A 17,303-nucleotide genomic window follows, 5' to 3' on the forward strand; every position below is an offset into this window, starting at 1 on the left:
TCATTTTATAAATGTGCAATTTTTAAAACAAGATTACAGTACTGTATCTTCAAAAAAGAATCCTACAGAATCATGGCAATGTCCCTTCTATAGTCTGAAAAAGTCATACCAAATTGAATGCGCCGATTCCAAGTTTTACTCCTCCTTCAAACTGGTAGTAAGTTTCATTTTTGCTTCTGTTTCCCTGAGTCATCTGTAGCACCTGATGACATTCTCTTTTCATGCATGAAAAAAAAACAAGGGAAGAGGAAATATTACTTAGAAATTATATGAAGTATAAACGTTGATTGCTATAAAAACATTTCTTTTTTTTTTTTTTTTTGAGGAATTAAAGCAACTGCACCTGTTTATATCAACATTAACTCTAAGTGCTCTCGTAACAGCTTACTTGTATATTTGGTAACTCGTTCTAATTTTGAGGCCACCTTTGATGAAGTTGATCATATTTTCATCCTGAAAGACAAAAATTGCACAAAATGTCCATTCAGCCGTTATATGTAATGCACACATAAACGTCTTCCAGCTACATTTAGATTTATTTATAACTTAATGGTAACTGGAAATACTAAATTATTTTTTTTTTAGTTATTAGACTAATCTCTAAGACTGAAGATAACACTGGCTGTAAGTTGTCAGGGAACCATTTCTCTGGTGCATGTTATAAATTTTAAAACTTACAAGGGAAGTTAAAAAAAGTCAGTTTTTAACAGGATTTTAATAGAATTTGCAATGCATATAAATGAAACAAAAAAGCTCTCCAGCAGATGGTGCTGTAGGAACTGTTTAGAAAGTTCTGAAATTCTGATTCTGACACACAGAAGTGAGCCCAGGATCTGGCAGAAGACAAATGAAACAGTAACTTCTCAGGTCCATCACACATTAATATCTTTCTTTGTGCCTTGCTTCTTCCGCACAATTTATATCTGAAGGGATTATCTAAAATACATTCATTAAACAGTTGTAAAACATTCACAACCTTAGAAAAAAAGTATGACTAGCAACTCCTGTTTTCCGGAATCAAATTTAAAATTGAATTTGCAAACACTGTGGCATAAAGTCCCTGAGCCACAAGCTAAACAAGAAGCACTAGATAGTATTAAACATTAGATCTTTCTATGAGCTGAATTATTATCTCAGCAATGCTATGGCATGCTCATTTTGTAATCATTCATAACTACCTGGTTCCTGACGCAGTGTCAGAGTGCATGGGGAGTGATACTGAACTCAAAATGAGCGCACATTAGTTGAAGTTTTGTAAGTTGGGAAAAATTCTATCCTCTTCAGGCAAAAAAAAATTAAAAAATCTGTACTTTCAAACAAAACATTCCTCACACTTGAACACCTTTTTAAGCAAATGCTGGACATTGTCAGATACAACGCAAGCCAGTTAAACATACCATCTGTGTAAGACTTCAATACGCCTTAGATTTTAGTTTCCTAGGTATCGATAATGTCTTTAGTTATTCAGATAAGCAAAGAGGATTTTGCTGGGTAGCACAGCATTCTCCACAGTTTCAGTCATTGTCATGAAATATTGGCCATTAACTAGAAAAAGCTTGCATTTTCAATACTGTATCTATTGTGGGAACAACGTTTTACAATTACTAACCATTAAAGTGCTACACAGAGATACAAAATAAACAGTTTACTTTACCTGTACAAAGGTGAGAGCAGCTTTCTGCAGCAAGCATTCAGCATAGCAGATTTCAGCATGCATTTCTTCTACAGAAGAAAGAAAAGTTATTTACTGTCAGCAAAGCTATGGTCCATATTCTCTTTGTGGACTAAATGGAACAAATAAAATGCTGCCAAGAAAAGAAAAAAAGGAAGATTCTCCTGTTGCTATTTTGATAACTGCTGAATAATCGCTGTAAAACACAAATCCCAATAGAAGTAGTAATTGGGAAGCTAGCTAAAAATTGTCTTCTATTACACTTCCCCTTTGACAAAACTTTGATCTTGTCAGAGCCGACTTCAGCCTAGGGCAAAAGCTACTTGCCATTCTGGTGGATATCTCTTGTACTTTCCAATGGTCCTAGTACAGCAACTAGTTCTCCCAAACTGCCTTCCATGTCTTAGAAAAAACTTTTATAGATGAATGGTAACACTCACTGTGGTCTCAGGTTTTTCCTCAGTCCAGTAAGACATTACGAACAGGTTTTAACCAAGTCATGCTCAACAAACTAAAAACCCTGGGCAAACTTTCTGTCCCCATGCAGCACAGAAGTACATTTGACTTAACATACATGACACGAGTTACTCTGCACCCATGATGCATGACCAGGCACATGCACATGGCTGCTGTACGTCGGGTGCACACATGGTGAGTTTGATGTGTCCAGTATCAAAGATTGTTTTGTGTCAGGTTAGAAAAAAATGCATACTTGATTCTGCCCAAATCAGAAATAGGAGATCAGCATTTTCAGAGCCATGAACAATGCACTGATATCATTTCCCAAAACACCTTAAGGTAAAACAGACAAGCACAAAACTTGTTAATATATTCAGATTCCAATGCAATTAATGATAAGGACTTATTTCACAGCATCAATGATTCTTAAAACTTCTGGAAGATGTCTTAAGTTTTAAAAAAAAACAACAAACAAAAAACAACTCTCTTCAGTCCTATAACATATTGCCTGTTTTGGAAGATGTTCTCTTAGTTCATGTATGTTCCAAGCAAAAAAATAAATAAATTGGCTAAATCCCCCATTTTGAGAAGCTTAGCATACAAATTTTTAAAAAACACCCTATTGGTGGTTAGGCATATTAGTACACACTGGTGGGAAGTTTTTGAGCTTATTTTCACTTTGCTATTTTAATTGTATTATAAACCACTTACCTTCACTCAACTGATCCACTGACTGTTTAGAAACTAGATTGGACAAGGATTCCACCACTGTGCTTCTTTTTCTGAATCTGTATCAGTTGTACATGGAAGAAAATAAACCCACACAGTTTGAGTGACTTTTCAAAACAAACTTGAAGTTAATTATTTAAAATTCTTAACCATTTCCAACCACAATTTGTAGGTAATCTTAGTCAAGTGATGATTTGCCAGTAGTTGCAATTCTTTGAGTACTCTAATCATGGCCACTGGTATGCATCTATGCTCTGAAGCCTATCCAAACTTTCTAAATATGCAATTAATCTACTTCAAGCGTAAAATAGCTTCCACCCCACTTCCACTCATCAGCTCCAGAGGTCTCTCTGATGTTGCTGGGCAAGCCATCTGAACTGGGCACCAAAATTTTATTTTTTTTTTCATTTCTTAAACTTGCACTCAAAATTAAAATGAAAAATCAAGAGGAGCTCTAATACTTCAGTATTCTATGATGTTTTAAGCCAGGTATGATGCAAGAACAGACAGACATTTTACTTTCAACACATCTGAACTATCCATCTTATAAATTGTAGTTTATTTTATTATGACATTTCAAAAAATTAATTTGTTACAAGAAACTCAGCTCTATAAAGAAGCTAAAGAAACAATTCTATATTAATATAATTAATATATTTTGTAAGCCAGGAAGTCAATAATTATAAATACTGAGCATTAGCTTATTGTTTGTATACACAATTCTGCACATTGAAAAGTTTAGGATCCTGATGACAAGATTGTGACATGACAGGTTAACACAATGAGTAAGAAAAAAGGTAAATTAAGGTGCATACAGTTCTGGCAATTCTTCACTTTTCAGTGTTTGACTGCCTTTATCTTGCAGATTTATGAGTTTTGTGACAGATTAGACCAAAGCATAAAAGTCTGTGTTGCGCAGAGATGTGAGGCCCTCCAGTTAGAGGATGTCATTCTTGAAACTATCTGAAGTACAAAGAGGCACCTAATTTTCAGAAACACTAAACAACATAGTTCAGAACTGTAAATCAAGTGCATGCCTGAAAAAGGGGCACCAACTGCTGACCCTTTATTTTCTTCAAGCAGTATCTGACGATTTTCTCCTATTTCCTTTTGTCATTGCTAAGGAGGTGATCTTGTATGTCTGAACTATTAAAATTTGGAGGAAATTTCTTTGGAGATAAATTATGGCCCAAACAATACGATGAAAAAAACAGTACAGTAGAATATGGCATGCCTTTCTGGTTTTCCCAGAGGCTTGTTAAGCACTTTATCTTTCACAAGCCTTGCCATTTTGAAATACAAAAATTAAAATTTTGGCCAGCATAAGATTGGCCAGCTAACAGTCATGAAGAATGGAAAACAGGTGGGGAAAACTAGAGGTGAATTTTTCTTGGGAAGCCAGGCAGCTGCCCTGCTGCAAGGAGGACCAGCAGTGCAGCACCAGGCAGTGGAGAGGACCAGCGAGGCAGCAGGAAGGACTGGTGCAGTGCCAGGGCATGTCCCTTCTGAGACCAGAAGTTTCACATTATTCTTGATGGGAACAACAGCCCTTTAATTTTAAGGTAACTAAACACTAACATCTGTAACAACAATAACAAAATTGTTTGGTTTTAGAAGAAACCTCACTACACACTTAATCCTGTTACACTATTTGGTCCATCAAAACAACTTTTTAAGAAGAGTAGCTTCATGATGAAAGTGAAAATTCAAAATATGGAGCTTTTCAATTGTTGATCCTAATGGAAGAAGTCACAGGTTGGAATAGCTCAGGCAGTTCAACCATGTAGTGTCAGCTTACATGTAGATCTACATAGCCAATGAGCCATGTAACACAGACCAAACAGATCTTTCCTTCTGCAATACTAGGAAATATATCCTTACTAGAAATAATTGGATAGTGAGACTTACTCCACCTTTCCAAATTTAGAACACTATCATACTGACAATAGCCTGCTTTGCAAGTGTACAGACAGCAAAGATATCTTAGAAACACTTAGTGCATTATATACCTCATAAATGTACACTGCTTGGGCTTACCTTTGGCAGGTTTGCAAAGCTTCCTTCATTGTAGAGATTCCCATTTGTATATCCTGCTGTTCAAAGGTCATAGCAGCTTGCATAACTAAAATAGTGCTGTACCCAAGGGCATGGTACATACTATCTTTAGACCTAAGGCAAACATATAAAACTTGCGCATTACAACAAACTTTAAATTATAACATAAAATTAGATACTGAGACACATTAATTTGTGAAAAGACAGAAGACTAAAGCTGGAAAGAAATGGACAAGAGAAAATAACCCAGCAAGTATCATCTTCCACTGGGTGTCACCTGTCTGCCTCCACAGGATACTGTCATGGTAAGCTCCAGAAACTACGCCAACTGGGTTAAGCTAATATTTGCACTTAATTGTATCCCATTTATAGTGTGCTGGTATATCTAATTAATGTAGCTAATTAAGCCTTGACATAAATATTTGTTCCTCTGCTTTCTCTTAACATAAGGACACCCTTCTAACATTACTACTCGATTCGAAGATACAGATGTCTACATTTGTGTCACAGAAAAGCTAGTACGTAAGTGCTCAGTCCTGCACAGAAGTCTGCATTGAACCAGCCTGACTTTCACAACATAATTACACAATTTAAAAAAAAAAAAGTTGGAAAGTGGCTACAGGAGGCTATATAGTCAAACCCACCAGTTGCAGCAGCACTATTGCCAAGAAAAAATGTCTTTATTATGGGGATGACAAAGTATTGGAACAGGTTGCCCAGGAGATTGTGGAGTCCCCTTCTCTGGAGACATTCAAAACCCACATGGATGCAGCCCTGTATAATGTGCTCTAGGTGGTCCTGTTTTAGTGGGGGAGTTGGACTAGATGATCTCTAGAGGTCCCTTCCAACTCTGTCAACTCTGTGATTCTGTGAAACACTCGATCAGCTGAAGTCAGGTTTTGTCTAACGACGTTTCAAGAGGTTCAAGAAAATGACGGCTGCACACTCCTCTGGCAGCCTCTCTGGTACTGTACTAGCAAGATGTTTTTTCTAATGTCCAGTTTGAACCTCCTAAGCCTCAACTTGTGGTGACTGCCTCTGATTTTACCATCTGCCACTATGGAAAAGGATATCTCAGTTTTTCAGCCTCACCTCAATAGCTCCAGATCACTATTAGACTAATACTCAAGTTTCCCTTTTGCCAAATTGAAGCAAACAAAAAGAAGTCTGGGTGAGCATCTGCAGTGACTTAGGTAGGAGATCACTGAGGATGTCCCAAGGTGTGGTGGAAGTACCTCTGGATGCAGGATGTTGTTAATGTGCTCTTCCACTGTGCACATGACACACAGGTCTGCGTGAGCACCTGCAGAGACTTAGGTAGGAGAACACTGAGGACGTCCCAAGGCGAGATGGAAGTGGCTCTGGATGCAGGGCCTTGGCTGTGCTCCCCAGAGCAGTTAGTTGTCCAGAGGGGGGTGCACATAAGGCATTGCAGGGCAGCATTGATGGAGCAGCTTCTGCCCACATTCTGGAGTCCTGTTCCAAGCCCTGGGCTTTGCTGCCAGCCCGTACTCCCTTGGCAATGGCCCCTGAGGCTGCTCCAGAGGGGCACAGGCAGGTCTGGGGTTTATGAGTTATCTGTTATCAGTTATCCGTTATCTGTTACCAGTTACCAGTTATCTGTTATCAGTTATCTGTGAGATCAGTTATCTGGAAGAACTTTGTAGAGTAGGGATGATGGTTGGACTCAGTGATCCCAAGGGTCTTTTCCAACCTGAATGGTTCTATGATTCTACAAAACTCAGCTCTCATAATCTTCGTTAGTCATATGTTCTTGTCTTCTAGCAATGTGTTGTGGTTTAGGCCCAGCTGGCACCAAAGAACCACACATCCACTTGCTCACTCCTCCCCCCACTGTGGGATAAGGAGGAGAAAATCCAACTAAAAGCTTCTGGGTCAAGACAAGGACAAGTAGGGTTAACTCATCAATTATGGTAATGGGCAAAACAAACTTGACTTAGGGAAAAAATCAGTCTAATTTACCACCGATCAAATCAGAGCAGGACAAAAAGAAAAGAAAAACAGATCTTAACCTTACCACAGCCACTCCGTTCTTCCTGGGCCCAAATTACTTCACTCTCTATTTCTCTATCTCTTCTCCCCCAGCAGTGCAGAGGCATGAGGAATGGGGTTTTGGTCATTTTGTCATACCTTGTTTTCTCCTGATCCTTCCTCCTTCTGGGAGGACTCCTCACAGTCTTCCCCTGCTCCAGTGTGGGTCCCTCCCATGGGAGAGTCCTTCATGAACCTCTCTAACATGAGTCCCTCCCACAACTTGCAGTCCCTCAGGAATAGACTGCTCCAGCACAGGCTGCCCACAGAGTCACAACCTGCTTCAGGAACAGCTGCCTCCCACGGCTGGGGGTCCTCCACAGCTGCAGATCCATATCCGTCCCACCATGGTCCTTCATGGGCTGCAGGTCCCCACCTGCTCCACCATGGTCCTTCTTTGCTCCAGTATTGCTCTTATACCCCCTTCTTCTCTGCCCTGCAGGTCTTTTTGCAGTTTCCTTTTCCTCTTCTTGAATATATTAATCACAGAGGTGCATCCACAGTCACTGATGGGCTCAGTCTTCCCCAGAAGCAGGGCTGGATTTGGAGCTGGGAGTGGGAAGATTCCAGCAGCTTCTCACAGGTAGCTCTGCTACCAGATCCCTACCACACTGACCAAACACGCCATGGTCATAGCCCCCTGCTGAATCCTCTCCTTTTCTCTTCCCCCTAAATCAAGCAGTCACCCAACAAATCTACTTTTAAAGGCAGGAAGCTTTAGCAGAATGAGGGAAGATAGGACCTTGGCTAAGTGTTTGTTTCTTAAATATCACAGAATCATAGAATGGTTCGGGTTGGAAGGAGCCTTAAAGATCACCTAGTTCCAACCTCCCTGCCACGAGCACGGACAAGAACATCTCCCACTAGACCACATTGCTCAAAGCCCCATCAACTGGCCTTGAACACTTCCAGAGATGGGACATCCAGAACTTCCCTGGGCAACCTGTGCCAATGTCTCACCACAGTCATTATAAAGAATTTCTTCCTAGTGTCTTAACATAAATCTCCCCTCTTCCAGTTAAAAGCCATTATCCCTTGTTCCTTCACTACAAGACCTTATAAAAAGTCCCTCCCTAACATTCCTGTAGGCCCCGTTCAGATAGTGGAAGGCCACTATGAGGTCCCACCTAAAGCCTTGTCTTCTCCAGGCTGAATAACCCCAACTCTCTCAGCCTGTCTTCACAGAACAGCTATTCCAGCCCTCTGATCATCTTCAAGGCTCTCCTCCACACCCACTCCAAGAGCTCCATGTCCTTCTTGTGTTGAGGGCCTCAAAAGTGGAGAGAGTACTCCAGGTAGGGTCTCATGAGGGTCAGTATCACCTCCCTCAACCTGCTGGCCATGATTCTTTTGATGTAGCCCAGGATATGGTTGGTTTTCTGGCAAGCACATTGCCAGTTCATGTTAGGCTTCTCATCAACCAGTACCCCTAAGTCCATTTCTTCAGGGCTGTTCTCTATCCATTCTCCACCCAGCCCGTGTTTGAACTTGGGATTGTCCTGACTCAGGTGCAGGACCTTGCACTTGGCTTTGTTGAACTTCATCAGGTTCGCATGGGTCCACCTCTCAAGCCTACTAAGATCCCCCTGGGGAATGTATGAATAATATTAATATATTATAACTCTTTCCCTAAAACTTTTACGTTATTTGAGGACTTAAGTTTAACTTTCATTAAAAGGTTACTTTTTCAGTAAAGCAATTGGGGCTTTTCTTTTTTTAAAGACAGCTTGTTCCTTGCTAGGCTAGGTTCCCCCTCTGCAGATTAGCTGAACATGCTATAAAGTAAGATCAGAGTCTAGAAGCTGCCAGGGGCTCAAAGCTCCAAAACCAGAGTTCAGAACAGTTCTTTATTTCATAGCAAATATCAACTAAAACAAATACTTAACTGTACATAAACCCACTGTTGTATGAAACAAGACTTTTCTGTTTTAACAATGCAAAATGAAATACATAAATTAAATTAAAAACATGTGAGTAAAATATGTATGTGTGTATTTAGTAATACACACAAGCACAATCTTTGCATGTATAACTTAGTATTTTGCAACGCAATCCAAAATAGTTTTAGTGTACCCCAGTGCAGGTGGCCCATCTCAAAGTATTGCTCTATTACAATTAATATTGCACAATGCTCAAAGACGAGAGCTTGGGTGTAAGTACAGATAATTTGAAAAGGTGTTACTCCTGCCTACCTTCTCTACACTTGAGCTCTCCATAACACTAAAAGCAAATACTTGATAGCTGTGTCATCCTCCTAAGGTTTCATTTAAGGGTGAACTTCCATCTCTACATGCTAACAACCTAACAATACAAACTCATCATTCAGTCCTACTATCACCAAACTGCACAGCAAGAACTCTTACCTCACTTTACCAGCAGAAGCTACAGATTCCTCTCACTGACACATCTCTCAACATTATACACATCTTTGAGAGACAGACAGAAGAATTGTCAGCAGGATTCACATCCCAGTCCTAAAGAACAGCCACCTAGATTGCCTCCCCATGCAGTTACTGGTAAGCTAGAAGCTAGCTTTATCCTGCAAACCATTTGGTATTTGTTAGTTCCCTACACCTGGACTGCCATGCTTGTATTCTCAGAGGAGCAAAGGCAACAGGGGAACAGGCATAGTTAGTCGGAAGATCAAAGGGTGGGCTTTAAGGGTAAACACTACTGTGACTCAAATGTAACAGAAAAAGCAACAAAATAGTATTCTGGAGTTCCATTGTACAAATTCTCTGATCAAAGATACACTGGCTTCCCTGCTTCTTCCCCCTGCATGAGGAAAGACAGTTTGAATTATAAGCTCTAACAGAACAATTCAGTGCTTCATCAACAGGTTTTGTGATGGTCTTAAGGAGCAACAAGTGCACTGCTAAAACACAAAGATACTGATAAATGCATTTGGCAAGAGGAAATAAAATAAAATTCAGAGACCTTAAATTAATATTCAGCTACCAGATGGAATACTTCACAGTATTTGTCTACAGTGCCTTCGGCAAATAACAGGGACTCACCATGGACGAAGTAGTTCCAGGGCTTGAGAGAACTTGTTGTTTAGAAATAAGTTCAGTGCCATGGAACACTCTTCCAAAGCGCATTTGAGGTCCATCTTGGATGCCCTAAAAATGAATCTTAGTATAGTCAAACTGTAAATACAAATGTATTTTTTTTCTTCTATAACAGAGGTCCTTTATAGTAACTTAATCCCTTGTTTTTAAAATCTAGCCTTATAAAAATAAGCCACATGCTTAACACTATGCATGTGGGTGTGCCCTCTTTGCTTATTGAAGTGATGTTTATGGTTTTGTCATCCTTTTTTTACCAGTCAATACGCAATGAAGCCACTTTTACTGCTACTTACAGATCACGGATACTCAAAACTTATCACTGTGTCTGCAGCAGATGCACCCACCCCAACAAAGACTGGGGCTTCCCAACTGTTGAAACCTGATTACTTCACATCCTTGCCTTTCCTGTCCTTTCCTTGCATGCTTACCATGCCTGTTGCCCAGCTCACCATCTTCAGAAGATGTGGCTTTCAGTCAGGCAGAGCTGACAACAGATCAGACATCACTGGGGTATAAAAGGAGCCCTGCCAGAGGAGCAGTGGAGTCAGTCCTACCCAGAGCAGGGCAGCAGGGTCTGCTGTTGGGGGATCTCCCCTTGGGCTGGGGCACACCCAAGGTAAGTCCCTGTGGCTGAGAACCCCCCTCTTACAGGCAAGCAATTGCACAACTTGGCTCATAATTCTCAAGGACTGATGGCGAAAACTTAGGAAATCTTGAGTTGGCTGTCTAGTAGTATGCCTGCCTGACATCTGAACTTGTGGTTTCAACTGTGTGTTGGACTGCCAAAAAGTTTTGGTTAGGATAAATCTCATTTTGAGTACCTGCCCCGTCTATTTGGTGAGCATCTATGTCATTATTGCTGTTATCAGCAGGATGTTAATAAAGGAATTATCAAAGAGACAGCTGTGCCCCTTCTCCTCAAGACACAATGGATGAAGGAGAAGTGGTCTGGCCTGGTGGTAGGTGTTAAAAGGCTGGAACAAAGTCATGATATTTTTGGATGCCAGCTGTAAAGGAATTATGTGTGCCATCCTAGGTGCCTGTGTAATTCACGTATGGTGTGTCATATTGAGCTGGGGTGCAGACCCAAAGAGCAGGGAAGCCTGTTAATATCTAGGTAGAAGAAATTTGAGTGTTTCATCCTACAGGACCACTAATGGACAATGACCCCATACTAGACAGTAAAAGGAACCAGTTCCCACTACAGACGTACATGTGCCAATCTGTCACAGTTAAGGTACCCTCCACTGGCATTGAGCCTACGATCCTAGCAATGCCCAAGGTTTATATGCCTGGGAAGCCTTGGATGGGAGTAGAAAACCCCACTGTATTAGAGCTTGGTGGAATATCCCTTCTGACTTCTAACCCTAAAGCCCAGTTTCAGAGCCAAGGCCAGCTCTGTGCTTTCTTAAAGGTTAACGGAAAAACAGACTGTGCTGGTGTCCCTACCAGCAATGGTGACCACTAGGACCTGGACAAAATGTGGTGGAGAAAATGGCAGTAGGATTTGCCCAAGTGATGAAGTTATATTTTACATATGCACTGATGACATAAGGGGGTGGCAACAGGATTCAGTGAGAAACTGCCGAATATGGTGCTCTGTGGAACATCAGTGGTGTACTGGATTTGACATTACTAAAGGAGAAAGGTCTTAAAACTTAGAGTCTTAAACCTGTTGACAGACAAATGCTGAATCCCGAATGTGTCAATGCTACCTCAGAATCAGATCAACAAAATGAAGAAAGTGGCAAAAGACTCAGAGGCAGTTGTTGCTGTACTGGAGACTGTTTGAGGAAAAATTTTGATTGGATTATCTTTAATGATTATTGTAGTTATTATTATTGTAATTTGTATTGTAATAAGCTGTATTAGACACATAGAGAAGGATTGGTTAGAGGCCACTTAGCCAAACTGGGCATCCATAAACGCATGGACCCTGATGGGATGCATCCACGAGTTCTGAAAGCTGGCAGATGTTATTGCTAGGCCACTCTTCATCATCTTTGGCAGTTCACAGAGAACAGGAGAGGTGCCTGGGGACTGGAGGAGGGCTAATGTCACTCCAGTATTTCAAAAAGGGCAAGAAAGAGAAGCCAGGGAACTACAGGTCAGTTAGTCTCACCTCCATGCCCAGCAAGGTGTTGGAACAAATGGTTCTAGACATCACAGAATCATAGAATCATAGAATCACAGTGGTTGGAAGGGACCTTTTGAGATCAACAAGTCCAACCCCCCTGCTGCAGCAGGAACATCTAGGGCAGATCACACATGAACACATCCAGACAGGTCCTGAAAGTCTCCAAAGGACACTGCACTACCTCTATGGGCAGCCTGTCCCACTGCTCCATCACCCTCACAGTAAAGAACTTGTTCATGTGGAGGTGAAACTTCCTGTGTTGTAAAGTCGTGCTGTTTCCCCTCATCCTATCACAAGGCACCACTGAAAAGGGACTGGCCCATTCTTGACATCCACCCTTTAGATATTTATAGACATTAATAAAGTCCCCTCTTAGTCTTCTCAAGACCAAAAAAGCCCCAGCTCTCTCAGCCTATCCTTGTATGACAGATATTCCAGTCCCTTAATCATTCTTGCAGTCCTCAACTGGACTCCTTCGAATATATCCCTATCCCTCTTGAACTGGGGAGAGCAGAACTAGACACAACACTCCAGATGTGGTCTTACAAAGGCAGAGTAGAGGTAGAGGGGGAGGAGAACCTGCCTTGACCTGCTGGACACACTCTTCTTAATACATCCCAAGATACTATTGGCTCTCTTGGCCACAAGGGCACTTTGCCATTCTATGGATAAATTGTTGTCCATCAAGACCCCAAGGTCCTTCTCCATGGGGCTGCTTTCTAGCAGGTCAAACTCTCATCTATACAGGTGCGTGGTGGTTTTTCTCCCCAGCTGCAGGACTCTACACTTATTCTTATTGAACCTCATTACATTCATCTTTGCCCAGCTCTACAGGCTGTCTGGATCTCACTGAATAGCCACGCAGCCTTCAGGTGTATCAGCCAGTACTCCCAGCTTCATATCATCAGCAAACTTGCTGAGGATACACTCCATCCTCTCATCCAGGTCACTGATGAGGATGTTGACTAAGACTGGGCCCACTACTGACCCCGGGGAACACCACTAGTCACAGGTCTCCAGCTGCACTCTGCACCATTGATCACAACCCTCTGGGCTCTCTGGTTTAGCCAGTTCTTTATCCATCTCACTGTCTGCTCTTCTAACTCACACTTCCTGGGCTTACCCACAAGGATGTTATGGGAAACAGTGTCAAAATTTGTACTGAAGTCAAGGAAGAGTACATCCTCTGGTCTCCCTGCATCTATCCATTCTGTCACAACATCATAGAAGGCTATCAGATTAGTCAGACATGATTTCCCCTTGGTGAATCCATTCTGGCTACTCCTGATAACCTTCTTCTCTTCCATGTGCTTAGAGATGACCCTCAGAATGAGCTGCTCCATCATCATTCCAGGGATGGAGGTGAGGCTGACCGGTCTGTAGTTACCTGGGTCCTGTTTTTTGCCCTCCTTCAAGCCTGTATACTGGCTTTCCTCCAGTCCTCAGGCACCTCTCCCATTTTCCAGGACTTTTCAAAGACAATGGAGAGTGGTCTAACGATGACTTCTGTCATCTCCCTTGGCACACCTGAGAGCATCCCATCAGGGCCCATGGATTTGAAGATGTCTAGTTTCCTTAACTGATCTTTAACCCAATCTTCCTCAATCAAGGTGAAGTCTTCCTCACTACTGACTTCTATGGTCTGGAAGGTCTGGGAATCCTGAGGGTTGGCCTTAGTAGTAAAGACCAAGGCAAAGAAGGCATTAAGTAACTCCAACTTCTCCGTATCCTCTGTCACCAGGGCACACACTTCATTCAGCATTGGGCCAACATTTCCTCTTGTCTTCCTTTTACCTCCAATGTACTTGAAGAAGCTTTTATTGTTGTCCTTGATTTCCCCTTCCAGTTTTAATTCTAAGGAGGCCTCAGCTTTCCTTCTTGCATCCCTACACTCTCTGACCACATTCTTGTATTCTTCCCAAGTGGTCAACCCCTTCTCCCAATGATCTATAAACTTCTTTCTTCCACTTCAGTTTCTTCAGTAGTTCCCTGCTCAACCATACAGGTCTCCTGGGTCTCTTACCTGATTTCTTAAACATCGAGACACTTTGATCTTGAGCTTGGATGAGGCGGTGCTTGAATATTAACCAACTCTCTTGGGCCCCTCTTCCTTCCAGTAACCTATCCCACTGGATTTCTCCAAGCAGTTCCTTGAAAAGGCCAAAATTAGCACTTCTGAAATCCAGTGTTTTGACCCTGCTAGATGCTTGATACCTGCTGCACATGATTATGAACTCTTACCATCTCATGGTCACTATAACCAAGGCTGCTCCCGACCTTAATGTCTTCCACTAGCCCCTCTTTGTCAATACTAGGCCTAGTAGTACACCTGTCCCTGTTGGTTCCTCTATCACCTGAGTCAAAAAGTTTTCATCAATGCACTGGAGGAACCTCCTGGACTGTACCTGCCTGGCTGTGTGGTGTCCCCAGCAGATATCAGGGTGATCATCTCAAAACATGTGAAAGCAAAGTTATTGGGAGAAATCAGCAATGATTCACCAATCATATTTGACCAATCTGATTGCCTTAACCTTGCTGGTTAAGATGAGGGGAGAGCAATGAATGTTATCTACTTTGACTTCAGCAAGGTTTTTGACACTGTCTCCCATAACATCCTCATTAGGAAGCTCAGGAAGTGTGGGCTACATGAGTGGACAGTGAGGTAGATTGAAAGCTGGTTGTGTGACAGAAATCTGAGGGTTGTGATCACTGGAGCAGAGGAAAGTTGCAGGCCTATAGCCAGCAGTGGCCCCAGTACCTGGTCTGATCTTGTTCAATATATTCATCAAAGACCTGGATGAGAGGACAGGATGTATCCTCAGCGAGTTTGCTGATGATATCAAACTGGGAGGATGGTGACACTCCAGAGAGCTGTGCAGACATCTAGTATGACCTGGACAGACTGGAGAGCTGGGCAGAGGAGAACCTCATGAGGTTCAACAAGGACAAGTGTAGGTCCTGCACCTGGGAAGGAAGAACCCTATGCACCAATATAGGTTAGGGGGTGAACCTGCTGGAAAGCAGTTCTGAGGAGAAGGATCTGGGAGTCCTGATAGACAGTAAATGTGCCAGCAATGTGCCCTTGCTGCCAAGAAGGCCAGTGGAATCCTGGAGTGCATAAGGAAGAGTGTGGCCAGTAGGTCAAGAGAGGTCATGCTCCCCTTCTACTCTACCCTGGTGAGGCCACATCTGGAATACTGCATCCAGTTCTGGGCTCCCTAGTTCAAGAGAGACACGGAACTACTGGAGAGAGTCCAGTGGAGGGCAACAAAGATGACTTGGGGATTGGAGCACCTTTCTGATGAGGAAAGGCTGAGAGAGCTGGGACTCTTTAGTCTGGAGAAGGCTGAGGGGAGATCTTATTAATGCCTCTAAGTATCCCAAGCGTGGGTGCAGGGAGGATGGAGCCAAATTCTTTTCAGTAGTTCCCAGTGACAGGACGAGAGGCAATGGGCACAATCTGGAACATGGGAAGTTCCATTTAAATATGAGGAAAAACTGCTTTATGGTGAGGGTGACAGAGCACTGGAACAGGCTGCCCAGGGAGGTTGTGGAGTCTCCTTCTCTGGAGATATTCAAGACCTGCAACTGTTTTTGGTTACCTCACTATTAGATAAAGGCAACTCAATCAACTGTGAGAAAGGAAAAATGAATGATGAAATAAAGGCAACTGAGTCAAATGTGAGGCATTTTATAAAAGTAATATTAGACACAGAAATTAAAAAAACATCAAAAGTTTTGAAAGAGATGTTCAGGACTATGACCTGAAATGAGCTGTTCATAATGCATTTCATTGCGTCCACCAAGGTGGATGCCTCCAATTGCCAAGCACAACAAAAGCATGAGGTTCATCAGCCAGCACGTGTCACCAGCGGTGTCACTCAAACACTTGCACTCCCCTGTACATACAGCTTCCTTGCAAAACTCAGAGCACCATGAGCAGAGGCAGCAGCCCCCTGAGGTTCTGTTCAAAGGTACTGAATGAGGTTCAGTTCTCAACGCTAAATGATGTACAGTCGTCTTGATGGAGCATCGGCAGTTTACAAATGTACAGCAGAGAGTTGGGAGCAGACAGTTGTCCTAGGCCAATAAATGGAACCCTGTCAGAGGGCTCTTCCTTGGAGCAGTGGGTCTGCAGTTGAGGACTCTTCTCTTGGATTGGGACGTTGCCCAAGCTAAGTCCCTGGGGTTGAGTGGCCCTCATCTTATGGGCAAGTAATTGCACATCTTGGGTCATCATTCTAAGGGACTGATCATGAAAACTTAAGAATTCTTTAGTTGGCTGTGCAGTATTATCCCCACCTGACATCTGAACTTATGGTTTTATATTGTTTGTTGCAGTGGCAAAAAATTTGGCTAGAATAAATAGATCTTGAGTGCCTACCCTGTCTATTTGGTGAGCATCGGTGACAGTGTCCAGGCTCTCAACTCTTCATATCAGTACAAATTCAGTTTCAGAGCCTCTATTCAGACCTAAATCTCTAGAAAGATGACAAAATAATATTTTCATCCAAGAAAGTAGTAAATAGACATGCACTCTGCAAACAGCAATGCCAAAAATAGTCTTGTCAGAAGCCTGCAGCTAAGCCAAAAGCTTTTGTCCTTCCTGTTTCACTTAAACTAAAATCACTTGCACTTGCTTAAGAAGAAACCACCTAACAAAATTACTATCTTGGTCAGTTTTGTCTAAAAGATGCGGGAGCACTCACAAATTGCTCCACAGGCAGAACTGGTAACAAACTGGACACTCATGGTAGTGACAAGTAGTTAGAAGCTAGACAGCTTTCTATGTGCACAGCCAGATAATCTGTTTACAGCTTTAAAACAACAGGTTTAGTCTCTATAATGGGCTTTATCTGAGTAAATTTAAGCAGTTATAAGCAACCAGAACATGTCAATGAGATAAATATTTAAGTGCCGATTACACAAGAAGAACTCTGAAAAAGGCATTTAAGAAAGAAGTGACAGGAGTGCAGCTGCTTTAAATGTGACAGTAACACACACACACCACAGAAAAGAAAAAAAAACAAAAAAAAAAGAAAGAAGGGGACATGAAAATATTACATGCCAGGAGAATAATCAGCTTCCCCTACTCTCCTCCTCTCTCCATCTCGCAAAAGCTTTAGAA

At 42.1% G+C, this 17,303-nt stretch overlaps 1 protein-coding gene across 4 annotated transcripts in view; it reads right to left on the reverse strand.

The window, feature by feature from the left end:
• Nucleotides 1–17,303, reverse strand: part of TTC39B (tetratricopeptide repeat domain 39B) — a 95,379-nt gene that overhangs the window by 23,661 nt on the left and 54,415 nt on the right. For 3 of the 4 annotated variants that reach the window (XM_051642916.1, XM_051642917.1, XM_051642915.1), the window contains 6 exons: nt 9,985–10,089; nt 4,898–5,029; nt 2,843–2,919; nt 1,655–1,722; nt 389–453; nt 110–215 (listed from right to left, as the gene is read on the reverse strand). In XM_051642916.1, coding sequence (XP_051498876.1) covers nt 110–215; nt 389–453; nt 1,655–1,722; nt 2,843–2,919; nt 4,898–5,029; nt 9,985–10,089 — 553 coding nt within the window. Of the gene's footprint in view, nt 1–109; nt 216–388; nt 454–1,654; nt 1,723–2,842; nt 2,920–4,897; nt 5,030–9,984; nt 10,090–16,559; nt 16,597–17,303 lie in introns of those variants that run through there. The other variant, XM_051642918.1, reaches the window with a different exon arrangement.

Source organism: Apus apus, chromosome Z, assembly GCF_020740795.1.
Source record: "Apus apus isolate bApuApu2 chromosome Z, bApuApu2.pri.cur, whole genome shotgun sequence".
Lineage (NCBI taxonomy): Eukaryota > Metazoa > Chordata > Aves > Apodiformes > Apodidae > Apus > Apus apus.